The sequence below is a fragment of the Trichoderma citrinoviride genome (assembly GCF_003025115.1).
Source record: "Trichoderma citrinoviride strain TUCIM 6016 unplaced genomic scaffold BBK36scaffold_15, whole genome shotgun sequence".
NCBI classification, from domain to species: Eukaryota; Fungi; Ascomycota; class Sordariomycetes; order Hypocreales; family Hypocreaceae; genus Trichoderma; species Trichoderma citrinoviride.
In genome coordinates this window covers 569141-596294 of record NW_020194723.1, presented here as the reverse complement: position 1 = coordinate 596294, position 27154 = coordinate 569141, and the positions used below count along the sequence as shown (strand labels likewise).

The 27154-nt window shown below is 54.8% G+C and overlaps 8 protein-coding genes across 8 annotated transcripts; 5 read left to right on the top strand and 3 right to left on the bottom strand.

Annotated features, from left to right (window-relative positions):
• Positions 1-3800: 3800 nt before the first annotated feature.
• Positions 3801-6426, top strand: BBK36DRAFT_1172213 (hypothetical protein; the record flags this gene model as incomplete). Its single annotated transcript, XM_024895698.1, has 5 exons — positions 3801-3927; positions 3987-4082; positions 4148-4821; positions 4887-5883; positions 5954-6426. 5 exons carry the CDS (start codon positions 3801-3803, stop codon positions 6424-6426), a joined length of 2367 nt encoding a protein of 788 aa, XP_024746245.1.
• A 304-nt stretch (positions 6427-6730) lies between these two features.
• Positions 6731-8053, bottom strand: BBK36DRAFT_1127786 (DUF383-domain-containing protein; the record flags this gene model as incomplete). The annotated part of the gene is made up of 4 exons (XM_024891551.1): positions 6731-7528; positions 7613-7726; positions 7804-7953; positions 8033-8053. 4 exons carry the CDS (start codon positions 8051-8053, stop codon positions 6731-6733), a joined length of 1083 nt encoding a protein of 360 aa, XP_024746244.1.
• A 788-nt stretch (positions 8054-8841) lies between these two features.
• BBK36DRAFT_1128069 (Bystin-domain-containing protein) lies at positions 8842-10361 on the top strand (the record flags this gene model as incomplete). Its single annotated transcript, XM_024891577.1, has 2 exons — positions 8842-9428; positions 9491-10361. The coding sequence occupies 2 exons, from the start codon at positions 8842-8844 to the stop codon at positions 10359-10361; spliced, it is 1458 nt and encodes a 485-aa protein (XP_024746243.1).
• Positions 10362-11379: 1018 nt separating this feature from the next.
• BBK36DRAFT_1128381 (hypothetical protein) lies at positions 11380-12849 on the top strand (the record flags this gene model as incomplete). Its single annotated transcript, XM_024891608.1, has 3 exons — positions 11380-12248; positions 12353-12377; positions 12412-12849. Coding segments are annotated over 3 exons (1332 nt in total), but the record flags the coding sequence as incomplete, so codon positions are not given.
• A 553-nt stretch (positions 12850-13402) lies between these two features.
• Positions 13403-16442, top strand: BBK36DRAFT_1136457 (hypothetical protein). The gene is given in 6 exon segments (XM_024892984.1): positions 13403-13469; positions 13483-13783; positions 13826-15028; positions 15092-15259; positions 15333-15757; positions 15821-16442. 5 exon segments carry the CDS (start codon positions 13577-13579, stop codon positions 16410-16412), a joined length of 2595 nt encoding a protein of 864 aa, XP_024746241.1. The 5' UTR covers positions 13403-13469; positions 13483-13576; the 3' UTR covers positions 16413-16442.
• Positions 16443-19601: 3159 nt separating this feature from the next.
• On the top strand, positions 19602-20480 carry BBK36DRAFT_68208 (hypothetical protein; the record flags this gene model as incomplete). The annotated part of the gene is made up of 2 exons (XM_024898503.1): positions 19602-20205; positions 20350-20480. 2 exons carry the CDS (start codon positions 19602-19604, stop codon positions 20478-20480), a joined length of 735 nt encoding a protein of 244 aa, XP_024746240.1.
• A 987-nt stretch (positions 20481-21467) lies between these two features.
• BBK36DRAFT_60021 (hypothetical protein) lies at positions 21468-21632 on the bottom strand (the record flags this gene model as incomplete). The annotated part of the gene is made up of 1 exon (XM_024898338.1): positions 21468-21632. A coding segment is annotated over one exon (165 nt), but the record flags the coding sequence as incomplete, so codon positions are not given.
• A 2572-nt stretch (positions 21633-24204) lies between these two features.
• On the bottom strand, positions 24205-25965 carry BBK36DRAFT_1128257 (G-protein signaling regulator protein; the record flags this gene model as incomplete). Its single annotated transcript, XM_024891593.1, has 3 exons — positions 24205-24321; positions 24383-25720; positions 25906-25965. 3 exons carry the CDS (start codon positions 25963-25965, stop codon positions 24205-24207), a joined length of 1515 nt encoding a protein of 504 aa, XP_024746238.1.
• Positions 25966-27154: the final 1189 nt, after the last annotated feature.

The following is a 27154-nucleotide window of genomic DNA, read 5'->3' as shown; positions in this document are numbered from 1 at the left end:
TTTGATTATCCCAGAACGATGGAGGGCAGCCAAAAGGCTAGACCAGGACAAAGGCAGAGCGAGAGAATGGCTGAATCGCCCAACAGCTTGACGCCAGATGTGACAATGGAGAAGGGAGGAGAGCTCCAGTCCATTCACTGGCGGCTCTTTAATGGAATTGCGGAATAGATATGGCGTTTAGTCGTAGTACTTTGCAGATGGAGCTGCTGCAATCCCCCCCCCTGGTCGACGATATACTCATAGGTACTAGTCCAGTTAGACCATTGTGTGGCAAGTGCGTGTAAGACTCACCTCACTTCACCTGGGAGCAGGATATTGACCGCCTGGAAGTACTTGTAGTGAGGCTGAGTTGAGGCCGTGGGGGAGCTCAACGGATAGTCTGAGGACGAACCCCTGGGCAGAGGAAGCCAACAATACATCAGTCCTGTCCGCGGAAAAGCCAACCGTCGGTCATCTTGGTGAATCGCCGGGGGGACGATGACACATACGTACAAAGACGGGTATGTACTTTGCAGAAGTGGATTGACCCCGGCCAACGGCTCACGTCTGGCCGAGAGATCGGATAAGTGAGGGTGGGAGCGAGGCAAGGCCAACAAGAACCACAGCATTTGGTAAATCCTCTTCTGTACTGTAGGGCAAGCCTCGTAAGGCCTAGTGCCAGGGAGCAAGACCCATCTGGGCTGATTTTCGTTGCGCTCTGCAAGGATACGGCCGGCAATAGGCCAGCCAGAGGACGAGTGCCTGAAGGAATCCACGAACCCCTCCCCGAGGAGTCTCCGACCATCCACAGCGCTGCCACGCCGATATGGATTGACAGGAAAATTTCCTCCTCAGTTGCCATTGCTGCAACTAGCCGCAACGAGATAACACATGCGAATGGCAGGGATGTCAAGTCTCGGCGAGTGGCTGGAGCAGATGCAAGCAGCTGTGGCGATGGCGCCCTCCAAGAGCCTCCAATTCTCGGCACGACGAATGGAGAGGAACCATATCATTTCTGGATGTCACCAAGGCAGGGATTGCGCCTTTTGGTCCTTGTATCCGGGAGAATCAATGGCCGACCTTACGCGGACGAATTTCCAGACTGAGGACTGACAAGATGCCCAGAATACGACACATACGCGTACAGCATGCAGTACCAGCATGTATGTACCCGTCGGCGAGTGAAGCAGTAGTGCCAGAAGAGCGAAGAGAGGGCGATGCCGTCAAAAGGCCAGCAGCACAGACAAGGGTCCAGGTGTGCGGACGAACGATGAGCTGAGCTGGGTTCTCCGGCCTCTCCAGCTTTACCGGTCCAGTATATGGTGACTGGATCCTTCGATCTCTTATCGCCCGGCAAACGCCTTCATTCACTCCAACAAGAGGCAAAAGCTGCCCGGCTGTTCTGTATTTTGTGCCACCCCGTGGTTGCACTGCATTGATGCGTCGCAGCGCATACTCGAGCCGGGAGGAGAGCGGAAATGCCCGAGATAGTTGAGGGACGTCGCTTTTGTTGCTGGTGGTTGTTCAGGTGGAAGCCGCTCGGTCGTCCAGCTGCCTTTCCTCCCATGTCGACACCGAACTGAGCTCGCAGACTGCTTGCTGACGCGGGTTACGCTAGGATCCCTTTCCGTGCCTTGAAGGAGCTGCGGGCGCTCGAATAAGAAACGATTTCTCTTGTTGTTATTTTGAGTGGTGGCTTGTCAGCAAGGTTGAGTTGAGGTTCAAGGTCGAGGACCAGGCGAAGGAGCACCGAACAGGGCTTAGCGCGGACAAGGCAGCAAAATGCCCTTGGTCAGGGAAGGCGCCAGCGGGTTAGCTTCCTGTGGCTGAAAAGCTCCGTGCCTGTACCACTACTTGGCCTCGCCTACAATTGGTGATGATGGGCACAGCTGCTCGGTAGTGCCTGAGCTCCGTGCAGGTACAGCTACGAGCAGCCCAGACTCTATTACCATGGACCCCCAAAGCGGCAGCTACGTGGGCTGTCTTTTGCGCGCATACAACTAATACCTACCCCTCACCAATCTATTCTGCAGCTCGGAGATTGGCCCAGCACCCTCAGGTATACCCGTCCACTGAAGGCGCGCTAGAGGAGCCCGCTAAGGCTCCTCCGAAGGAACCAAAACCCCTGTTCTAGCTCAGCGTTAGCTCCCCAAGCTTATCCGTGTCTTTCTCATCCATGCTCTCCGTGGATCTATTTTCAAATACTCATCACCAAAAGACATGAACCAGCATCAGCAACCACCGCAGCCGCAGTCTCTGCCCTTCATGATCACTAACCCAATTTGACTCTTATCTTCCTCTGCTGAGACATTGCTGCTTTCTGCTGGCCGTCATATCCAGGAAGCTTCACTACGCAAAATTGTATTGGCCGGCTCTTGGGCATCACCACATTGCGCAACACCACGCGCAGTAATATCCTGGGCCACCAACTGGGAGTGGTGCTGCTATACAAGTACATACTCCTAGCCGATCCTTCGAAAAGCCCACCCGTGCGGGGCCTGCCTTATGCATGTCTGTCTGTCTGCTTCTCGCCCTCGGCCGCACTGCAGAGACGCAACCACACCAACGGGCCAGAAAGAGGTGCAATGCCGATGAGTTGTCAACCCAACCAGCTTACCATGCGCTCGCCCGGTGCGGCATCCCACCTCTCAAGGCCTCAGATTTGCCTGCTAGCCGTTGGGACTAGCTCTGCAAGCAGCAGGGTAAGCAGCTAGACGTTGGAGAATGCTCAGCTAGTGCTATGCTCATCTTCTACACACCGTCATTTTGTCGCCAACGAGACTGACTGACTCTTTGGCCACTTCAGACGATAGAGACATCTCGGTCGTTGCCCATTACGCTACAAGGACATGGCAACCCAGCCTTACTTGTCCCAGCCTAGGGTCTCCGATGAGCCTCACGCCTGGTTCCTGTCACCATGCTGAGGAATACCTACAATGTGGCTCTGCCCTGTTGCAGATACACGGACAAGTACGGTTTCCTCCAGGCCACAGCTTGACACTTGCCAATACTACTATCCGTTGGCTGCAATGCGCCTTTTTAGCCTGTTGAGCCGTCGGCACTGCTGGAATCCAGTCCTGGGCAATACATAGATGACACCGGCAGAAAGAAGAAAAGGCCAAGCCACCAGCTCGCATTGCCACTGGAGACCCCGGGACACCGGCTGCGTCTGTCTCTGGCTTCTCGCCTTTCCTGTCATGTGCGATCTTTGACGGCCCACACGCTGCTGCCAGCCCATTTCCAACGTGATACTATGAGATGCTTCGGTGCCTCAACCCACCCACAGCCGAGTCCCATGCTAGTGGCCCGCCTTGCGTGCCACGTCTCCGGGCCTCTTAACTCAACTCTGGCCGGCTGTTCTCGTTCTAGCTTTTCGGAGCCTGCACCTCGCCCACGATCGCCTCGTTAATCGTACAGGATCGGGCGGGCATCGTATCTAAATCAGCCCAAGCACGTGTATAACTGGTTTCTCAAGGGTCGTCTTGCATGGGCCTCTTTAGCAGACCTCCTGGTGCTATCTATGTGTTAGCTGTCTGCTTAACATTTCGGCTGCTGCTTTCAGCTGGACAAGGCGGAAAATCCGGTGCATCTTGCCTCTCACCTCACATTGTTTGGTCACCGTCCTGTCACCGACTGTCTCTGCTCCTCTCTCCCTTTGATGGATTACTAGAGTCCGATATCATATCCCTTTCATCTGGAGCATCTGCATTCACACATCGTCATATCATGCTGGCCGCTTGGATTCACAGCTAAAACTACTTGCCGGCATCTCCCTCTCTCTGCCTCTCACATCGCCGGCTTCCACAGCCAGCTAGGCAATCATGCTCCCCAAACATACCATGAGAGCGGCTCTCCTAGCACTGCTACTACAGCCTACACAAGCACAGTTCAGCAACTGGGCGGATGACCAAATAAACACAACAATATGTACCTGGACTGAGCCCAGAGGTATTGTATTGCCAGTAAACTACCATTATTCTCTTGACATTGCTGACGATTAACTGTAGCCGCTCTCATCCGGGACAAAATATACCTTGATGGAGGCGACATCGTGTGGTTACCAGGACTGAAGGACGGGTCGAACGGGCCGGCTGTAGACTATGGTATGCATAGCCCCAAATTCGTGTAAACATGACAATGATATCCTTTCACTGACTCCTTTCCGTAGGAAACTTCCAAGGGATCCTTCTGACGTACAACCTGAGCTATGCCTTCACTCCTGATACGAACGTCACTGGTCTCCTGGTGCAAGACAAGCTATCAAAAGCACCGGGAGGGCTTGGGCAGACCAATGGCGATACACCAAACTACGTCGATGGCGCCCTCCTTGCCAACGACGACGAATTCTTTTCTTATGGCGGTTTGCCTCTAGGCGATAACCTGCAATATGCAGATCCGGCCAAAGACGACCTTTTGGTCTACCAGGCCTTCCAGTACGGAGCCGAAAAGCCTCTCTTTGAGCCAGGATTTCATAGGCTGGACAATTTACCAAAGAGCGTCAGCCAGTATGTGACCTTTGGAGGTGCAGCCAACGCTCCCTCTGAGAACTTGGCCTGGTACTTTTCAGGGTCGACGTCCCCATCTGGCGGATCCATCTTTACCAATTTCAACGACACCACGAGGCCATCAAAGATCAGCAACTCTCTCATCACACTGAATATGACAACACAAGGAGCTGAGACATGGAGCAACAAGTCTTTGCCCAGCTCGATCAAGGGCCGTGCAAGCTCTGAGCTCGTCTGGGTCCCCGTGGGCGCCAAAGGCATCCTCGTCGCTCTTGGAGGTGTCGTTTTCCCTGAATACGCCAATTCAACTCATAGGTCACAAGATGCCAAAGCAAGCGTAGGCACCATGCCCGATGATAAAGTCCACTCTTAGATATCTAAGGCCTAACGACAAGAATATAGAGATCTCAAAGCCCTGCGTTTATGCGCGACATCGATGTCTACGACGTTGCTGGCGACAAGTGGTATACGCAACCAACCGAAGATGGACCCAGCACGCGAGCTCGTGGATGTGCTGTCGTGGCCACTGCGTCCGACAGTTCCAGCTTCAACATCTACTACTATGGCGGCTATGAAGGCATTGATGTTACCGAGCCTTTTCACGACGATGTCTGGGTCCTCTCCCTACCGTCCTTTACGTGGACTCAGATCAACAATGGCACGGAATCTCACGCGCGAGCAGGGCACAAGTGCTTCACTCCGTACCCCGACCAAATGATGGTCATCGGCGGCTACACACCCGCTCCCGGCACAACTATATCATGTCTCGAGGACGGACCTATAGTCATGTTCAACCTCACCAGTGGAGAATGGATGGACTCTTACGATCCTACTGTCTACGGCGATTACGGCGTCCCTGACAAGGTTCAAGCCGTCATCGGAGGCACAGCGTCGGGCGGTGCAACAGCTACGCAACCTGCTGCCTCTGGCTGGGCAAACCCGGGCCTTGGCAAAGTGTTTGATACGGCGTATGATCAGAAGAAGATTACGACCTACTGGCCCTATCCAGCGATTCAGTCGGCCCATGCCCCCGCACAGCCAACGCCAACTCCCCCGTCAAAATCAGGCGGACTACCATCGTGGGTAGGACCGGTCCTGGGAGTTATTCTGGGCCTCATTGCCCTTACCTGCATTATCGTCTTGTTCTGCCTTTGGCGGCGACGAAAGAATATCGGAAACCGCTCAACGACCAACACCAGCGATGAAGCCGGTCACAGAATCCTCTCGTGGATCCGAGGACAGCCTGCCGCGAACAAGGCACCGACGGAAACCACCACCGAAGTGACACCAGGGAGCCCCGAGATGCGTGATTACGTACACCCCAGTTTTACGCCGTCGAATTCGGCCTCGGTACCCCCTGAGCATCACGAAATGGCCGATACGCAGTTGGTAGAGCTTCGTACGTGTACCTGCCACCCCATTTGTTCACTGAGTAAACATATAAGGCTAATCGCAGCATTGTATTACAGCTGATACGACTCGAGTTGAGCTCCAAGATACGGGGCTATCGCCGATGGACATTCGCGAGCGTTACTCTCACTGGTTCCCGGGCAGAACCGACGATGGCTTGCCCAGCCCAACTAGAAGCTCACTTCAAAGCACGTCTGCGCGGAATACGGTCTCCCCCATCAAAGACCGAAACAGCGACTCACATACGGCGATTTCGAGCGGCCTCCCTTCTCCCCCGCTACCAGAAGGCGGCGAGAACGACGAAAAGTCTCTGCTGCCTACCGCTGAGCCAGCAGCCACGCCGGCAGCTGATGTGATATCACCGTCGACGGATGAATCAGCTGGGTCTTCAGAAGGTCATGAGTTTGTGGTGTCGCCTCCCACTGCGGAAGAGAACCCCGGCGGTGACTATCTGACAGCGAAGAAGACGCCATCTTCGAGCAGCCCAACTACGCGAAAAAGCGTGTTCCAGGAAGGGCATGATGATGAATAGCACGATACAAGCTGGAGCTGAGACAGCCCAGCAACGGCGTTGGAAAACACGGATGGTTCTGTGTGGTTTACTTCTTTTGTCATAATGATGGATCACGTTACGAAACTGTTATATACGACTGAATACCCACTCCCTTCTTTAATGAACTTTATCTTGAAGCTTTTGCCAACATTGGCCATAATGTATAGCCGTATTGTAGACACATTTTCCAAATATATACCCAGATTCTATGTCGCACATAGGAAATGACAACCAACAAAAATATGCAGTAAATAGATTGCAGTAGCAGCTGTGCTGCAATCCTCTAGACTTCAACCAGCTCATCTTCCTCATCTGCTTCAACCTCCTTCACGCGCTCCTCTGTACCCTCCTCTGCGCCTTCCGGCGCCTCATCTCTCATGAGAACCTGTACCAGCCTATCGCAGGCCTCCTGGACTCCCTCATCGTTGACTCTCATGTGCGTCTCCCGAATGATGGGGTATACTTTCACCTTTCTCATCAGGTCACGACCTTCCCGCGTCGTCGTCAACAACGTCAACGTCTCAACGTGAGTCTGAATGTTGGCCGTGTCCGAGTCACGCTTCTTATCAGGAGGGAGGAGCTGCAAATCGGGCAACATGTCCATCGAGTCATCGTCATCGTACTCTTCATTGCCGGTAATGGGCAAGAGGATATAAGGCAGGATATCAATCCCCGCGTCTGACAGGAACGACGGATGGGCAGAGACTTCAAACGCGGCGTTCTTGATGGTGTTGGCGACGCCCTTCCTGCGGACGTCGGACTTGTGCTCCGTAAAGACCTTGAGCTTGGTCAGGGGGATGACGCCGTCGTAGGCTTGCTCGGAGAGGAAGTACTGCCTGACGTCGGCGTGCTTGGCGAGGTCGGCGAAGACGTAGGCGAGGTAGTCAAAGTCTGCCTTTTTGTTGTAGGCGCCGTCTTGGCCCTTGACGAAGAGGTCCATGAGGTGGTTGATGACGCGGTCGGAGGAGGAGAGCTGGGTGGGGGTCTGCTGGGTTCTGTCGAGGAGGGATTTGAGGTGTGAGTGCTTGGAGAGGTTGGCGAGGAGCATTGCGAGGAGGTCTGCGTTTGGCTCTTCGGGGTGCTGTTTATTTGTTTTGTTGCGGTTAGTCATGATGGGGGATGGTTTTTGTGATGACCGTGGGGGGATTGGGGGTTGAGAACGTACGACGATGTGTGAGAAGACCATTTCGAGGAACTTTTCATCTGTTGCTACAAAGTCTAGGATTTCTTGGTCTCCTGTCAGGTTGATCAGGATTGTCAAGGCATGTTCGGCGATTTTCTATACACATCAGAGAAGAGTGAGCTTTCAGTCCAGCCAAGTGAGATGAGAGCGTGAGAAAGAGAAGGACCGCCTACCGGAATGTCCCGGACGAGGAACTTTAGGTGCTTGACCGGCTTCAGCTGCTCAGTCTTGAAGATGGAAGGGTCAGACTCTGAGAAAGGGACCAGGTTCTCTATTGCGACGGCCCTGATTTGAGGGTTTGGATGGGCGATGAAGCCCACGAGCTGTGTTGTGTATGAGTCAGCATCTCTCTTTCATGTGTTTATGGAAAGCTTTGTATGAGTATCTAGTATGTGACGTTACCTCTTCTAACTCTGTCGGCATGATGAGCTTTTCTTCTTATGCGGAGTGAAATGGAGTGAATGAGACGATTTGCTCTTATATGGAATGGGTATGATGAACGGGTAAAGTAAAGAATGCCGCTTTTATCGTATGAAATATTTTGGAGGGGCAAAGGTTATTGATTTTGACGGTAGTGGGGAGAAAAAATGCTTGGGGCGGCGTCATAGGCGGTTGCTGGCTAGCTGTTTTAGGCAGCATTTAAAGAGGATGCAGGAACGGCATGCCGATGATTTCTATAAGAGAAAACCGCAAGTATCAAGGTAATCATCATGTAAATCATACTGAGTCGACATGAAATTTGTTTCATACAGAACAGCGAATCAAATGCCCTTCAGTTTCGGATGGAATTGGGAGACCAGTTCAAACGATCCATTGCAATACGACTACTGAATACTTGATACGGAGAGTATCCTGCCCTTTTTTTTTGGCTTGATTTCAGAGTGCTCCAAACAGTGTAGTCCTCTGGCATCTTCCATCCGTTCAAAAGTGTAAACATGTCTTTATTGCTCAGTGCTCGAAGGGCGAGCGTTCATCCATATCACTTACAACCCAAAGGCGGTGAGCCTAAGCTGTGGGTTTCTGATGCGGCGCGCTAAGCCTAATTCGACGAGAGGGGTGGCAGATCGATAAGACACAAATTTTTGATTTTCTGCCCACCAACGAAGTTCGTCCGGACCCAGCAAACCCAGATTCGCCCTCTGATACCCAACCCGTGCGGTCGTCGCGAAGAAACAAATCAACCAGCACAACCTACAGCCCTGGAGCGCAAGATGCCCAAGGCAACGACCCCTACCGCGGCGCGCCCCGGGCGGCGTCACAACCCCCTCGAAGACGATGTCCTGGCCACGGGCATCCTGCGGAACAAGCCGGCCAAGAGAAAGTCCAAGGATGTCGACGAATCCGAGGAGACGTTTGTCGACTCCAAGGCCTCCAAGAACATTCTGCGGATAGGCCGTGAGCTGATGGAGGAGGAGAACGCCGATAAGCCCGCACCAAAGACCACGGTGGACAACTTCGGCTACGACTCAAGATTCGGCGAGGAGGATGGGGAGCAGAAGGGTTACGACGACGACGAGGCCTGGGGCGATGAGGATGAGATGGTGGAGGACGTCGAGGTTGATCCTGAAGATCTTGACACGTACAGGAAATTCATGGGAGACGAGGAGGAAGACGACCTGCTGAAGCACGGCTGGGATCTTAAGGGTCCTGGACAAGCTCAGGGCGAGTCCGTCAACCTGGCCGATCTGATTCTGGAGAAGATTGCCGCGCACGAGGCGGCGCAGGCTGGCGGAGGCAATGTCCGTCCGCCCGACGATGACTATGAGCTTCCGCCCAAGGTCGTGGAAGTGTACACCAAGTAAGTAGTGCCGCCTTCCTGTCATCGCTACAGAGTTGCGGGCTCGACACTAACAGCAGCAGGATTGGCGAGATCCTCTCCCGGTACAAGTCCGGACCTCTTCCCAAGCCCTTCAAGATCCTGCCCACGATCCCCCACTGGGAGGACATCATCGACGTCACCAGGCCCGAAAACTGGACCCCCAACGCCTGCTATCAAGCGACGAGGATATTCGTCTCGGCCAAGCCCGGAGTGGTCCAGCGGTTCTTGGAGATGGTCATCTTGGAAAAGGTCCGCGAGGATATCTACGAGACGAAGAAGCTCAACGTCCACCTGTTCAACTCCCTCAAGAAGGCCCTTTACAAGCCTGCGGCGTTCTTCAAGGGCTTTCTGTTCCCTTTGATCGGCAGCGGCACCTGCACGCTGCGAGAGGCGCACATTATCTCAGCAGTCTTGGCGCGGGTCTCCATCCCCGTCCTGCACTCTGCCGCGGCCATCAAGGGCCTTTGCGACATTGCCGCTCAGGAGGCTTCTCAGGGCAGCGAAGGAGGTGGCGCGACCAACATCTTCATCAAGACGCTGCTGGAGAAGAAGTACGCGCTTCCCTACCAGGCCATTGACGCTCTTGTCTTCCACTTCCTGAGATTTCGCGCCGAGGACCCAGCTGCCGCTAGGGCTGGCGATAACATGACCGTCGTCATGAGCGGGTCGGATTACAGGGCCAAGCTGCCGGTTATCTGGCACCAGAGCCTGCTGGCGTTTGCGCAGAGATACAAGGGCGACATTACCGAAGACCAGCGCGAGGCACTGCTGGACCTGCTGCTGACACACGGCCACTCTGCCATTGGCCCTGAGGTCAGACGAGAACTGCTGGCCGGACGAGGCCGCGGAGTGCCCTTGGAGCCCCAGGGCGTGGCTCTGGATGGCGACGACACGATGGAGATGGATGCATAAGTGCATGGCGCCCTCGGAGAAGCGGCAGCGCCTGATGGGAATTTGTTTGGCGTTTCGGCGTGTTTGGAATTGGGGAACAGCAAAAATGGATACTCAAGTTACGAAGGCGGATGGACCAAGTCCCATGAGAATATGTCAAATGCGACAATACCAGTGAACAACTTTTCTCCTCCTCCCGCCCGTGTCAACCAAGTGAAGAAAGAAAGAAAGAAAGAAAGAAAGAGACGAATCCTTGTGTGATGCCAAAACCCCCTGAAAACGAGATGCGGTGAAGTTTCGGGCCCCAATAGCAACAGCACTGGTTGGGCCTTCCTCAAGCGTGCGTGATCTGAGTTCATGACCACGTTGGCACCTCTCCGAGAAGGTTGCCTGCGATTCTTGACCCTGACATACCTCTTTTACCTATATAATCCATGTTCCTCTCTGACAAGCTCATTATAACGATCTCTAGAGGAATTACTCAGAGTTTTCTCCTCTTCTTCTTTTCTTTTCTTCTGCCCAGCAATCATTTTTTAATCACCCCAATTTGTTATGTTCTATTACCAAGACCAGTCTACGAGCCATCACCTCCGTTCCATCATTCCACACGGCCTGCTTACCTTTCCGCTTCTTCCACGATAACTCTATCATGTCGTATGACAGATACACAAACGCAGCAGCAGGCAACAATACCAGATCTCGCGATGTCAAGTCCGCACCAGCTCTTCCTACGCCTGTCAAGCATGCTGCCGGTGCTAACCGCACTTGCAGTTACTTTGATCTCTCAGTCCGCTCTATACCTGGCCCGCCGTGTTTGCTTCCGAACCTCGCGCCGACATCTATGGACGCTCGCGAGCAGCCCCGATCTCCCTTTTAGGAGAGGGCGATGCGAGACGGCGCCTTCACAAACTCCAACTCTCCAATAGGCTCGCCACAGCAAAGACCGAGGGTCAGCTCGTTGTCCATCTCGGCCTCGAAATTCGGCGTCGATCCGCCCCGGCCGCCGCGCGAGGGATGCGAGTAGGTCTGGTTCCCAGAAGGATACTGGGCGGAGAGACAGCTCACGGCAGGCTCTTCCCGCAAGAGCATTGCCAGTGCCAACACGCGCTTCTGGAAGTGGCGCTCACGTTCGGGCAAGTCTGTGAGCGAGACTGATGGAACCCCTGAAGGGGCGCACTCTTCCCGTGTGGCCTCCGCATCAGGGCCCAAGTCGAGATATGAGCCCCCGAAAGAAGATCTACCACCCATTCAACAGGTCTGGACTCCCTATCTGTACGAATCTGATCATGTATTCTCACTTCAACATCCTACTGAGCCGCATGTCTCGCCTGGTGCTGCTGCAATGACGCCATCCAAGTCACAGCAGTCCAGTGAAAGCATTGTTGTTTCGCCCGGTCAAAAGGGCCGCCCCATGGGCATCCCTGAAGAACCTTTGCCTGAGGGCCGTGCTCAATCATTCTTGAAACCCGCTCTACCGATGACTCCCCTCGTCTCTCCGAGGATCTTGTACCTGAAAGCCAAAAGGGAAATTGAATCCAAGCTCAAGCATCAACAAGCCGACGATTCGTACCTGGACCACCCGACAGACGCTGGCCATCAGACAGGTTCCGGGCTGGGGACTGAGCGCTCTGGTAAGAATCAAGCTCCTGGTGAAGACTCTCGTACGCGGTCAACGCTTGAGGGTGCCCGCAAGTTCCTCGCTACCCAGAGCATCAGCAGGACGGGAACGTGGTTCAAAGATGAGCATCATACTTTGAGAATAGGCCGCAAGCTCTTCGGGAAGGCCCCATGGCATCGGAAGACTTCCAATGACTCGGTCAACAGCGTTTCCAGCTCCATCCGGGCGGTTCTTAAGGGTCAGACACCTCCGGGGTCTCCCGCGACTCAGTGGATGAGACATACGAGTGCGTGAGCAGTCTTCCAAGAGCGACGAGAAATGTGTGAGAGTTAACTTGAGAGCTGTCAGATAGCTATAACATGTCCAATACCACATTTCCCGGAGGGGTAAGTAGCTCTCTGCGTGTACTCTCATATTTCGTCTTCTAGCCCGCATCAGCTTATACCCTGGTAGGAGGCCGTTCATGTCAGCACACCTCCCTTGGACGAAGACACGGCCGATGGCAGGCCTCGTGCCTTTTTCACGTCTATGACGCCCCCCTTGGCGGAAGGAGAAACCAATACCAAGCCTGCACCGCCCGCACGCTCGACAAAGCGCTACAGTGTCCATGGGAGGACCATGACATCTCAGCCTCGCGAGTGGTGGGAGCAGATGCCTCAGCGGCCAGGCCGCCGCGACCTCTCGGGGGCTACCGGCAACGCGGCCAACAAGTTTGAGTTCGACGTCCTGGAACATCTGCCTGGAAGCCCGTTGTGCCCTGCCGACAAACGGCACAAGAGTGGCGGCACAGGCGTGTGTGTGTATCACGGACGGAGGAAAACCGGGTCACACCTCCGAGACGAAGTGAGTAGAGGACAAGGGCAGGACTATTCGTCATCGGACCTGGCTTGACGGGCACGCCTGGGTTGCGCCTCGGCTCCCATATTTTCTTACAAGTCCGCTTCCCCTAAGATTGGATCAGTTCTTCCTCCTGTATGCACTTGTATAGGCTTTTTATTCACCCTTGAATTCATACATTATTGTATAGTTTTTCAAGATTATCTTCACGTGTTTCCAGCCAGTGGCCCCCTTTGATATTGCATCGTTTATACTATGTTGATGAATCATTGTAAGACAATTGCCTAATCGGGCATATGGTGAAGGTGCGGAACATACCAGATCGGTGCCATGGCGTTACACACCCAGCTTCAAATTATTGCCACAAAATATAAGCACTTTTCAAAGGAAGAAGCATATGAATAAGGTAGAATAATAGAGTACTGATAGCAGAGAGTAATAGAACAATAATAACAGTAGGTGAAGCATATAGGACGCCGGCTTCATAAGGTATTTGATAGAGAGCTGCCCGGCCCTGGCCAGCCAACTCGGTGATACAGCGCTAAATTAACGCGTCTGGCCACCCGGAACACGCGCCGCCACACGCGTGCAAATGTTAAGTGGCAGGTCTAGGTTAACCTCATCCCCAACCTCGAAACTCCAAGGGCAGGACAAACCATCTCGCTTTCTGGCACCTCAGCAGCCCTCTAACCAACGTGATGCGCCATACGTCTGCCTCATGAGTGCATTACTATTCTAGCTGTGCAATTACCAGGCGCTGCTTCTCGCCACAGGCCGAACAATGGAGCTCGACGAATCGTTGGGAAACCGGAAGCGATCCTTCGCCGAGCACGACCAAACCGCAGAGTCCGAGGCCGCCTACAAGAAGCGCCGCACTGATGGCGAGAACGCAGACGTGCCGGCGCCGGGCGCCCTGAGCAGCTTCGCCTCGGCCATCTCGGGCGTCTTTGGCTACGGCAGAAAGGCTGCGCCTGCAGAGACGACGGCGGGCGAGGCCGTCGAGAATGGCGCCGTCTCCGTGCCGAAGCCACAGGCGCAGCAGCAACAGCCGCTGTCCACGACGTCGGCGAACAAGGCCCGGCCCGCGATCAAGCTTGCGGCGCTGCTGGGGACGAAATGGGACACTGGGGATGCGCCGCCGAAAAGGGGGAGAGGGGGCAGGCGCAAGGTGATTCCCGTGCGCGACGCAACCTTTGTGACGCCGACGGAACCGGCGCCGCCGCCTTCAGGCAGAGGGAGAGGCAGGGGGAGAGGCAGGGGGAGCAGAGGCGGGAGAGGCAGCAGAGGAGGCCGTGGGAGGGGCGGCGCCAGAGGCAGGCAGAGGAAAGACAAGGACGAGGAGGACGAGGAGGAGGACGACAAAGAGAGCATCGACGTGATTGCTGAGGAGACCGAGCTGGAAGGTGTCGATGTGCCTCACGAATCGCCTTCGACGGTGCGCTCGATCAAGCGTCTCGACCTGGTGCCGCTTTCGAACGGCTTGCTGGACAATACGGCGGACGAACTTTCGACGAACGAATACCCTACCGTCGGCCCTCTGAGCAACCGGAGCCTGAACCTCACTCAGAGGCTGGTGGAATCGACTGGCTCGGCGGCGTCGACGCCCAAGGGCATATTATCGCCGACGAAGAAACGAGGGCCTCGGCCACCGAAGAATGTGTCCTTCGACAACAGCGACGATGCCAAGGTCTCTACTGAGGTCTACTTCGAGGACCTGCCCAAGGAGCCCAGCGCCCGAAAGAAGCCCGGACGGAAGCCCAAGCAGGCCGAGCCCGTCGCCCTCGCCTCGGACGAGATTGTGTGCGGCGTGTGCTCTAGTCCGGAATCTGAAGCGCCCAACGAGATCATCCTGTGCGACAACTGCGACTTTGCCGTCCACCAAATGTGCTACGGGGTGCGTGAGATTCCAGAGGGCGATTGGCTGTGCAAGTCGTGCGCGCAGGAAGATGCGTTAGGCTTGGCGAAGAAGCCGACCGAGGAGGGTTCCGAAGAGACCGCTGATGCTGCGGTAGCGGCTCCTGTCGTTGAGGTGCCGGACATTCCCAACCTGGACTTCCACTTGCGCGCCCTGCAGAGGGTTCTGCTGGATCGGTGTACCGGCCGGAGGTCGATTCGCATGTTTGGCCAGCAGGACCAGTACGAGAAGGCGCATCAGCTTATCGAGCAGACTGTTGTGGCGGGCGAGGGAAACTCCATGCTCCTCATTGGGCCGAGGGGGTGTGGAAAGACGACGGTATGTTTACGTATACGCAGGAGTTGTTGGCCTAGAGGAGATATGCTGACGAGATTCGCATAGATGATCAACAACATTGTCAAGGACATGTCGCGGGAGCATCGTCAGGACTTTCACATTGTTAGGCTCAATGGGTTCATTCACACAGACGACAAACTGGCGCTCAAGGAGATCTGGCGGCAGCTTGGCAAGAAGATGCAGGTTGACGACGACTTGCTGACGCGGGTGAGTGCCAGTCTCTTTTTCTTTCTTTGCGCAGTGCATCTTTTACTGATGTTGATGTTTATTGTCCTCCCACATACAGTCCAACTATGCGGATACCATGGCATCGTTATTGGCACTGCTGTCCCATCCCTCGGAAATCATAGGACAGGACGAGGGTGTCACCTCGCAATCCGTCATCTTCATCATTGACGAGTTCGATCTGTTTGCGACTCATCCCAGACAGACTCTTCTGTACAATTTGTTTGACATTGCGCAGTCGCGAAAGGCGCCCATTGCGGTCCTGGGGTGCACGACGCGCCTCGACGTGGTGGAGATGCTCGAGAAGAGGGTCAAGAGCCGCTTCAGCCACCGATACATTTACTTGTCGCTGCCCAAGAACTTGGCGGCCTTTGGGCAAGTCTGCCGGCAGGGGCTCATGCTCGGGGATGTTGAGCCGGAAGAAGAAGGGTTGGACCGGAGCGTCGAGGGATTCACCGAGTTCCAGGCGTATTGGGATCACAAGATTGAGGTAGGTAAGCATCTGTGTCACAAGTTGGATCAACCTGCTCACCACTTTTCTTTTTCTGCCGTACAGGATCTCTACAAGCAGCGAGCATTCCAGGATCTGCTGCAGTACCACTACTACACGACCAAGTCGCCGTCGGCCTTCTTCAACGAGTGGATCTTACCACTGTCATGGCTCACGGCGGGCAACCCAAACCTCAAGATCCCAGCCGTCGGCCCGGAGCTGACGTCGCTGGCGCCGCCCGACTCGCGGCTGCACCTGCTGTCGACGCTGTCGGAGCTCGACCTCGGGCTGCTGATTGCCGCGGCGCGGCTGGACATTGTGGCCGACACGGACACGGTCAACTTCGCCATGGCGTACGACGAGTACAGCGCGCTGGCCGGGCGGCAGCGCGTGCAGTCGGCGACGGCGGGGATGCTGGCGCAGGGCGGCAACGCGAGGGTCTGGGGCCGCGGCGTGGCGGCCGTCGCGTGGGAGCGGCTGGTGACGCTGGGCCTGCTGGTGCCGGCGGGCGCGGGCGCGGGCAGCAGGGGCCAGGGGCAGCAGCACGGGGGGCTCGAGGCCAAGATGTGGCGGGTGGACGTTGCGCTCGAGGAGATTCCGGTGGCGACGAAGCTGAGCAGCGTGCTGGCCAAGTGGTGCAAGGAGATATGAGTTTGTGCAGTTTCTATTTGGTTTGGCATTTTCTGTTTGTTTTGTTTTAGCATTCGTCAGTGGTCAAGGGGGGGAAAAGCATAAGCATGCGCTGCACACAAGATAACATACATAGCATAGAGAGGCCAAGAAGGTTTTACGAGGGAGCGGGCCGTTCCTGGGATGAGATGAGAAAGACTAATACACGGGATTACACGAGTTGCATTATTCAGACTGGTGGATGAGACTGCAGGACTTCTGTATCACGGCCTTTACTCGTCCAAAGGCTCGGAACATCAGAATTGAGATGGTGTGTAATGAGGCGGAGGATTAATTGCGTCTCTCGGCCGAGTGCTCAAGGTTAAGTTTTAGCAAACCCCCTGCCTGCTTCTTCACATGTCATTCTGCATCGTTCAGCCAAGACGAAATAGCATGTACTAATACTACTGGTGAAAGGAGAAGAAGGACGTCTGACAGTGCCGCGGCTCAAGACGGGAGCTGGAGGACGGAATGCAACCTCAACTCCCTACTAAGGGACCTTACCAACTTACCTACCTATCTAGAAGATACATGCCTCTTCCCTGCCAACAAATGCACCATGGATAGAGGCTATACTTTGTTACAGCGGATTTGAATCCGGCTCGTATTTGTTGAAATTTGGCATACTACTACTACTTGTCCCGAGTGGTGGGCTCGGTGCGGAGGAATTGATGTATCCATGGCCCGCAGCCAGAACCAGGGCCCCAAAGCAGAATCCCCGTTTGTTTTTTTCCTAATTCCAACGGCCTTGTCTATTTTGTTCGTTTTTAAGGTTGTATTAAGCATTCATCATGGGGTAGAAGATGAAGCAAGGGAATTGGCCGAAATACGAGCTGCTGGTATTTCTTTGGTTGATTTGATGTATACTAGTAGAGAAGAAATTGAGAAGTCCGAGCTTTGTGGAGTTCTTAGAGGAGGAGGAGGAGGCTAGTTAGTGTTGTGGACGCGGCTTGGTGAATGCTGCCGTCGGGGTAAATGGAATGAAAATGGGGACTGGGATTTCTGAGAGATGAGGATGCTGGAGACTTGAGTCGGGGCTAAACGGATAAGGGGAGGGGATTGAGACTGTGAAAAAGCAAAGAATGGGAAATTTGTCTGCTTCAAAGTGAAGCCCTGAGAAAAGGAGATGTTGAGTGAAGAGAACAAAGTGGGTGGGTGTGAGACGGCCGGGATGATTCCGGATGCCGACTTTGGTTCAAGCGAAATCATTACACTTGCTGTACGTTGGAGGTGCCGCTGCAAAAGAAGAGCCACTTTGGGTGCTACGTGATGCATGTAGTACGAGCATTGGCCCTGTGTGTGTGCAAGAATGGATGGGGAAATGGAATTACTATCGTGGGAACAGCAGTTGAAGAGTAAAAGATGCATGTGTGCCTCGGACTCGGATAGTCCACCCGACGACGACGACGTTCTGTTGGATGCAGCCCGCATGCACTTTGTACTTGTATGAGTAAACACCTTGTCTAGATTAAAAGCATTCCCAAAGAGGAATTTCGTATAACGGCTACGACCTTGAGGGACGCAGCTTGGCGGATGGCAATGGCCCGGCTGTCGCGATGCAAGTTGATGCTCTTCTTCGACATGCATAGCGTGTGTGTGTGAATGCAAGCAGGATTGCCGCAATATCCGCAACCGCTTCCATCCTTACAATCACCACGGAATCCCTCGAAGAACAGCTTGTCAGTGTCTTCCGACATCGAGGTGGATTGGAGGCTCAGCCGAGTTACACAGAACGAGAGAGAGAGAGATTGACAGAGCAGAAACCCTGTGGGCCCGGAAGTTGAGATCTAAGAATAAACGGCTGACTAAGGGCGAGGGCCGAGTTTAGCTTGATTTGACTTTGACGTGAGATGGGACGAAAGGACCGGGGGGCCGGACTTTTAGGACAATTGCGTACGAGTATTACTTCACTTTGGTAGGCTATCATGGGGGACTGATGGGAGTGATCAGATCCCACCACCGGCTATTCAAATGAAGAGAGAGAGTGAGCTTTCTAAAGGGTTGCACGGCTACTTTACCTGTCAGTGAGTGAGTATCTAATCACGTGCACTCCCACACCAAAAAGAATCCCATCCTCGATCTGCAATCTGCTTCAACCCGCCAAAAGCTTCTCCACCAATCAAACCCGCGAGCCTCGTTCGTTTCGTCACAGCCAGAAACAGAAACAGCCGCGGCGTCTCACCCTCGTCCATCGGACCCTGATTCGAATCCATCAGAACTGTGATTCTCGGGTGCAGCTGAGTCCACCTTGGAACGGCTACCTGTCTGCACCTGTATGTATGTCTTCCTTCCCCAACCACAATAGAACCACAGACCAGCTCGCTCATATTGTCAGAGCCTCATCAATGACAGATTCTCTCTGCCTACTATTTATACCCTTGCCGCGGCCAACTGGAACTAAAAGCCGGGCTGACGCCTGTCAGCAGAAGCGCCGCTCCAGCTACCTAGTTCAGTCATTCAGCCCAGTACCTACAGTACAACTACCTTACACAGCCGTCTCTCGTCTGTTCATTTCGGAAAGGACGTCTCCGGCTGTCGCAGCAGCCTGAACGGCCATCGCGGCTAGGAAACTAGCGCTGCTATTTATTGCACCTCTGCCAACGACGGCCACTCTTGCTTGATCATCCAAGTGTTTGTTACACAGCCAGGGACCGGGCCACCTACCACCTACTATACCTGCCTCGGCTCCCTACCTACCTACCCATCACCTCCTTGCATACTACTACTTCCTCTTCTTCCTCCTCCTTCTTCCTGATCTTCTTCGAAATCTCTCCTCCTTTCCGCTTCTCCCTTCTCGCGCTGTCGCTCTTTTGCCCGTTTAGCGTTTCTGTGTGGTGTCTCCTGCTTCAGCTCTGAAACGCCGCTTAGCCTCGCCCCCCCTCCGCCAGACGCCCCGCGCTTCGTTGGGCTCGTGATATCAGACGACCAGCACAAGGCCACAAGGCCAGGCCATCAGCCACGCTGTTTCTTTATATACCTGACAAACAGCAAGATCCGCGAAACACGGCGAACCCACTTGCATTGCTCTTGTTTTTGTTTCTTGCGTTTGTACTGCTTTGCCGACATCTCCCTCGTTTATACGGCACACACGCAGAACCACCACCGCAGACCAGCCGTCGAGACACAGACACAGACACAGAGGAGCATCATACAGCCAGCCAGACGGGCACAATGTCGAAGCGAACAGTCTTCACCTCCATCACGCCCCTTCCCCCGGGCATCTCGCGCCAGACCGCCATCGACTTCCTGCACAACCACCGCGACATGATCGACCTCAACCCTCTGGTCACCGACCGCCATGTCATCTCGCCTCCTCCTCACGCTCTGCCCGAGGAGCACGTCTGCACCTGGTACTCCATCACCGACAAGATCTCCTACCTCCCCGGCAACCTCGCCACCGGCGCCATCTCCTACACGGCCGCCTTCCACGACCTGCCCATGGGCCTGCAGACGCACTGCCACGCCCCCATGGGCGTCGACCTGCGCGAGAAGTGGACGGTGGGAGGCTCCGAGCCGGGGGAAGCGCCGGAACCCATGGAGCTCGGCCTGGGCGCGCCGCGGACGGGCCTGTACATTCGCGAGGACGTCGTCATCACCTGCAACGTCATGATGGCCAGCTTCATCAAGAAGACGATCAAAAAGGCACACGGCACCCTGATAGAGGCCCTCACTGCCAAGGCCGCCAGATCGAAGGATGCCCAGCTGGCGGCATCACATTCGGATCGGGCCCAAGCCACCACCACGCACTACAGGCAACATTCGCAACCACCGCAGCGTACTCTACACACGCAGGCCATGCAGCTCGCACAGGAGGAGCAGCAACTCCGGGCAGCGAGCAGCGAAAGCCTGCTGACCAAGCCGCTGCCTCCGCGGCCCGCGTCATGGCGAGCACCACCAACGCCGCCCATGGCTTCCCTAGCGACGGAGGCGTTTCAGTATCGCGATCAGGCGCCCGATACGACGGAGCTGCACTATGGCTACCCGCCCGAGGTCATGGCGCCCCGTGCGATGAGGACGCCTCCGCACGCATATGTCCCCGAGCTGCAGTAATATATGTTTTGCTTCTCCGCAGCCAGCAGGACTGTGCGGAGGTTGTGTTGAGAGTCGCGGTAATGACATGTTTGGAAAAGCATAGTGTCTGGAGTTTTCATCATGTGCTGGACAACATGACGGGTCTTGAGGGCCATAGATAGCGACACGGTTCTCCCTTGGGGATTTTGCATCTTTGTTGATTTGGATCGTATGCGTGGCGTGGCGTTGCCGGGAATGAGATTTGTTTATAATTCACATCAACTCACAGGACCGACTGATCCTGCAAAGTGCTCGATTGGAGTTGAGAAGCTGTTGACATGTCAGATTAGGTTCACCAATCAAGATTCATTCAGTCACCGCCGAGAGCATGAGCATTGAAAGAGAAACTCGCACTTGATACCCCTTCTATGCTGAATTAAAACAAGGAAAAAGAAGAAGAAGAAGAAGAAGACCCTGATACCATCCACACCCCGGATTGATAAAAGATAGGCCATAAGTGTTGTCAAAATCTATCCCCAGAAAAAAAGAAGGAAAGCCACAAACCACCATTCTCATCTCAAGAAAATGGAAAACAATGCGAATACAAAAGGAGAACAGCCGTCTCTGTCATTTTATCTCTCTCGTCACTACCCCGAAACTCCATCCTCCTCCCCGACATTTCCACAAATCCCCTCTTCCTATGCAACTCACACTCCTCACCACGTCTTTTTCCATGTTGAGGGAGCCATGAAGCTCCTTACAAGGCAACGACGCCAACGAGCAGGGCGCCAAAGATGGCAGCGCCAATGTGGACGAGCTTGTCCGCCGCGCCGCTGATGACGACGGGGGGAAGGGGAGCGGGCCTGCCCTCGCCGCCGTGGGGCTTGGGCTCCTCGGAGTGGGAGGGCTTGGGCTCTTCGCTGTGGTAGGGCTTGGGGACCTCGGTGTGGGCAGGCTTGGGGGCTTCGGTCTCGCAGGGCTGTTGTTGAGTTGAGTGTTAGTTATCTGATGCTGACGATGGGTTGTTTAGGGGGGAGGGGGGGAAAGGGGGTGAAAGCTTACCTCGACGACGGTGCAGGGGCAGTCGGTGATGGTGAGGGTGGTGGCCTCGGTGACGGTGAAGGTCTTGGCGTTGAAGGTAAAGGTCGTGGGCTCGGGGCAGTAGGTGGTGTACTGGGAGACGACCTTTGTGGTGGTGACGGCGGTCTGGTTGTGCTTCCACTCGTGGCCGTTCTGCCACTGGCCCTTGTTGCCCCACTCCTTCTTCTCGCCCTCATCCTTGTTCTCCCACTCCTTCTTCTCGCCCTCCTTGTTCTCGTCCTTGTTCTCCCACTCCTTCTTCTCATCGCCTTCCTTGTCCTTGTTCTCCCACTCCTTCTTCTCACCCTCGTCCTTGGACTTGTCGTCCTTGTTCTCCCACTCCTTCTTCTCACCCTCGTCCTTGGACTTGTCGTCCTTGTTCTCCCACTCCTTCTTCTCATCGTCCTTGGACTTGTCGTCCTCCTTGTGCTCCCACTCCTTCTTCTCACCCTCCTTGTCCTTGGGATCGTCCTTGTGCTCCCACTCCTTGGCACTCTTGTCATCCTCCTTCTCCTCCTCGCCCCAGTGCTTGTCCTCCTCAGGAGTAGGGTAAGCATCCTCCTTCTTCTTCTCTTCATCCTCATCCTTGCCCCAGTGCTTGCCCTCCTCAGGCGTAGCACCGTACGAGTTCCCCTCCTCCTTGTGGTCCTCGTGCTTCTGAGGCTGAATGGGGTAGTACGCAGGCTCCGCCGCCGGGTACGCGCCCTCGGACGACGACGAATCCACGGCGTAGTTGTCCTGCGGCGGGGGCAGGTAGATGCTGCCTGCGGCGGCCATGCCGACGAGCGAGACGAGGACTGCCTGGACGGTACGCATCTTGCACTGTTTCTTTTGTTCTTTTGTTCTTTTAAGGAGATGAGATTTGGGTGGTTTGTGGGTTTTGTGAAGAGCGAGTGTGTATGTAACAAGAAAAGAGAGTGAATGTGAGAAAACGAATGTTTTGAAGGGGAGAAAGCGAGTGTGAGTGAAAGCTGAATGCTGATGCTGAGAAAAGAAAGAAGTTCGACTGAGGGCATCACCACGGGGGGTTTATATAATTGAACTGCCTCGAGCACGAATCAACGGAAACAGCTTGTTTCGTCGTGTTGGTCGTCACATATTTTCCACTTGCATCAGAAACATCAAAACACACAAAAATAAACCATCGTTGGTATTCATTTGCGAGCGAGAGAGCACATGAGGAGCAAAGCATCCGTCTCCGTCTGGCGGGCGAGACATTCTTTCGCACGTCGCAGTTGCAAACGAAACGGTTCCCCAAGAATGGGTGAGATGGGGCAGAGAAAAAGAGACACACACATAACGGGTCACATTACTTACTACTACTGTAATCCGCGTTCATATTCGCCCATTTCTCGCCTCAGACATTCTTTTTTCCTATGTCGTCTTCCCCATTTCTGCACAAGATCGTCAGGGCCTGGGAAAAAAAAAAGAGGCCGCATTCCTGCCTGCCGCAAGCAAAATAGGGCATTGCATACCAATCCTGCCTCCTGCCCCCTCGCCGTCACCTTAACGACCGCAAAAGGCTTCTTCAAATATTACCACCAGCCTCTCATTTCCCGCTGCATTCCCCGGCAATCAGAGAAATAACAGAAAAGAGGAAAAGAGGGGAAATAGAATGTACATGGAGGAGAGAGAAAAACATTCGCGATGATGCCATGACTTGTGCCTCTGACGAATGGATTTTATCGGAATTGGGGCTTTCAAATCACGAAATGGCTGGCGAGCATTTATTTTGCTTTGGTTCTCATTTATTGCAAGTCTCTTGGACTGTAGCATACATACAAGATACTCAAACATACATGTGCCGGCAGGGCTTTCTTCTTTCAAAATTGTCCATCGTCAATGCCCATTTGCCGTTGCCGACGCAGTGTCTCACCGCAGGCCCGTTGCAAAAAAAAAAAAAGGGCAACGCAACGACGACTTGCTCTCCCTGCCTCGGTAATGCATAACGCGTCCCACAACGCGCGTCCAAATCAGCCCAGACTGTGCCCTCCTTCGTCGTGGCCGTATCTCGACCCCTTCCCCTGAGGACATGTTCCTCCACCCCAACGTCGAAAATGCAAAAGCCGACTGCAAAATAGGAAATAGATGAGTACACATAAAATGAAGCCGCCATGTTGTACCGTATTCGTTGCCATGTGACCTCTCTTCTATACCAGATTTCCGTAAACGCCTTCCACTCTTGTTTCTTTTGTTTTTCTCTTTTGTCCAAATCACAGATCAAAGTCAAAGGGAAATCTCAACCGGTCCAAGCAACCATTAGAATCCATCCTGGCGGTGAAATCAATGCTGCAAACCAATGCAAAAGTTCCAGTCTGTCGCGCGTGCAAATGCAGCCGTGAACATGGGAACGAAAACGGACCAAATGGGAGAGTAAATCGGGCAAGATGGGGGAAAGTAGTAGAAAAAGAAAAAGGGGAGGGAAAAAAAAAAGTGGCAAATGACACTATGAACACCGGTTCGATGCAGAGATGAGAGCAGAAATCTAGTAGGTATCAAGTCGTGCCGTCCTTTGACAAAGCAAATATGGCCAAACCCCTTCAACTGATAGGGTGCGGGAAAAAACAGATGGTAAAATATGCGGGAAAAGATCGAGTCATGTGCCGGTGAGTCGTCGCATTCGTGAGAGGCTGCGTTATAACGCGCCTGTCATCCGTCGTGAAGCATGCGCCCCAAGGGGCCATTACTTTCGGTTGGAGCGGCTGAGGCTCCGCTCGACGCCTCGTGAAGAACCGTCGAGGTTGAAGTTTTGCAGCTGCTGCTCGTATTTGGCGTTGCGCAGGAACTTGGGCACAGAGTCCTGGATTGACAGTCAGCAAGTGGGAAAAGGATAGAGAAGAAGAAGAACAAGAACAACTTACACTAGCCATCAGCTTGAAGACGGCGTTTTGCGCAGTCTCAAACAGGGAAGTAACTTCCTGCAACGTCTCAATCATGCCGTTCTCTTGGCCGACAGCCTTGGTCATGCGCGTCGCCAGGTTGTTGCGCAGCTGGTGGTCAATGTTGAGCTCGCACGGCGAGCCGGGAGCCAAGAAGGCGTTGTAGATGCCGTAGGCCTGGGCCATGATCTCCTTGATAATGTCCATCGAGTTGTTGGAGGGGGCGGTCTCGGCTTGGCGGATGGCCGTCTTACAGCTCTGCACAAAGTCGTTGACGTCCTTGTAGAAGGAGAGGTTCTCCTCACAGTGCGTCTCGCGCAGGTTCTCGCGGAACAGGAGGCGGAGGGCCGGGTCGTTGAGGATCTTCTCGAGACGCTGCGTGTTGGAGTCGCGGACGACGCCGTTGCGCTGGGAGCCGGTGCCGGCCTCGCTCTCCGAGGGGCGGCCGCGCGAGCTGGTGCCGTTGATGACGTCCTTTCCTCGCTGCGAGATCTGGTAGACAGAGTACTTGGTCGGCTGGAACAGATGGCAGCCCGGGTTCTGGAGCATAAAGGATCTGTCCTGGACCACCGTCTCTATCAACTCAAACTCGACGAAGAGGGACGCAATCTCAATGGCCTCTCGCTTATCCACAATGGTGCAGCAGTCCACCAGCCAATCGGCGCAGGCCTTGCCGGTAAAGGTATCCTTGTACACCTTGCCATTCACCCGACGCTCGCTGGCCATCTTGACGCCGGTGAGACCATCCTCGTAGTCGTGCAACGAGTCCGAGTCGGCCGCAGCCACGTTGGGCTTGACGTTGCGGCTCTCGGTGCCGACGAAGCGGCGGAAGATGACCTCGACGGTGCCCCGATCGCTGAGGATCTTGTCGCTGTGCTGCTCCCGCTCCAGGATGACAAGGGAACAGCAGTGGAGGTTGACGAGCTCGGCGACTTGCTTCTGCTGGATGCCGTTTCTAGCGCAAAATCGATCCAGAATTGCAACGCCCTTGGCCGTCAGCTGCCAGACGGAGCCCTTCATGTTGTAGACGGGCTGCATCTTTCCATCCGCAGACTCGATGAAGCGGGCCTCGACGAATCTCTGGCAGATGGAGCGAGCCATGTCCTTGGCCATGGAGAAGGTGGTTGTGGTAGTGGTGGTGACGATCCGTGAAGGATCCTTGGGGTCAGGCATGCGGTTGGACTGAGAGAACTTGAGCGAGCCCAGGTTGTTGATAGCATCCTCGGACAGGAAAGTGTAGTCCACCTTGGTCAGCCGCACTCTGTGAGAGCCAAGAGGCAGAAGGCTGACAATCAGTGTGGAGAAGAGATCCTTGAAGTCCTAATTTTTCAGGTGAGTCGACGTTTTTGCATGAATAAGCATGAGGAAGAGGAGGGTGGAAAGAAGGTGAAATGAGAAATTTCGTTGAAAATTCTCATAAAACCTTGATGGCATGCACTTGTGAGAGTAGCAGAGGGGAGAGGAAACGTGAGACGAGCACGCTCTAGATTTCTTTTTCAACGTACTCTAGTAAAAGGCCGGTCATCGTCGGTCATGCGCAACAAGCGCGATGATGTCTGATGCATCTTGCTTGGGGGTGAGGTTTCAGAAATGGGAGAGTGCAGGGCGGACGAGGCCGACGACGACTGCTTGCTGTCTCCCTGGGTGGACGACAGAGACTGGCTCGACGGGTAGTTGAGGGCGGTGGGCCGGTCAGGGCTGGCGGGCTCGTCCCTCGTTTGGTGCGAGGACGGGGTGAGCGAGAGGCGGGCGAGCGTCGAGCTGGACTGGCGGCTGCGGATCACGGGCTCCGAGATGCTGGCGATGGCGCTGTGGGTTCTATCCAAGGCGGCCGCCGCACGTGAGAGGATGCTGCTCGTGCGCGTGTGGCGAGTCGCAGGCACTGAGGCGGGCACTGATGAGGCTATCGAGACGGAGCTGGCGTGGCGGCGAGACTGCGAGTGCGACTGCGAGTGCGACTGCGAGTGCGAGTGCGAGTGGTGGTGGTGGTGAGAGGGTGAGGATGAGGAGGAGAGTGAGACTGGTGGTGGAGATCTGAGGCCGTCGAGGCGACGCTCTGCTGGGGCTGCGGCTGACGCTGATGCTGAGGCTGCACTTCGGGCTGAGGCGGTCGTGAGAGACTGGGCTCGGTCGGGTTGCTGTCTCGATGCAGGAGGCAGAGGCTCGACGATTGTGTTTAGAGGTTGCGACAAGAAGGCGGCCATCTGTGGGAACAAGAAGAAAAAGAGTTAGAGAGTTTGGGGAGATTTGAATAAAAAAAAGGTCAATGGTGACCTTAGAACTCCTATGGGGGTGTGTACGCTGAAAACAAGCCTGGAGAGGTACCTGTAGCGGGTACTTTGCAGCGGGCAGGGGGGGGCAAGGACCGCTGAACGCTGCACCCTCGCAGCGCTGTGGAACGACGGGGGGGGAGGGGGCGTCTTAGGGAGGGGCTTGGAGGGGGAGTGGCTCCAGCGCATGAGCCTGGGGTCTCTTAGCGCGGGTCTGGCGTACCAGGTACTTCGTCCTTTGCGCAGTTCTCCGAGAGCCCGTGCAGCAGCGGCCGGGACACAGGCAAAAATGGGCTGATGATGGGGGAGATTGAGCAAGGAGCAAAGGGAAAAGGGAACAAGGCCCGGGAGGAGCCGAGTCGTGAGGTCTCGAGATGGATGTGCTGGATGGAATTGACGGAGTGGTGGTGCTGTGCTTTGGCCTCTCTTGTTTCCTCATTCAACCCGTCCTGAGGCTTCAACTTCTTCTTTAGGGGAGCAGTGC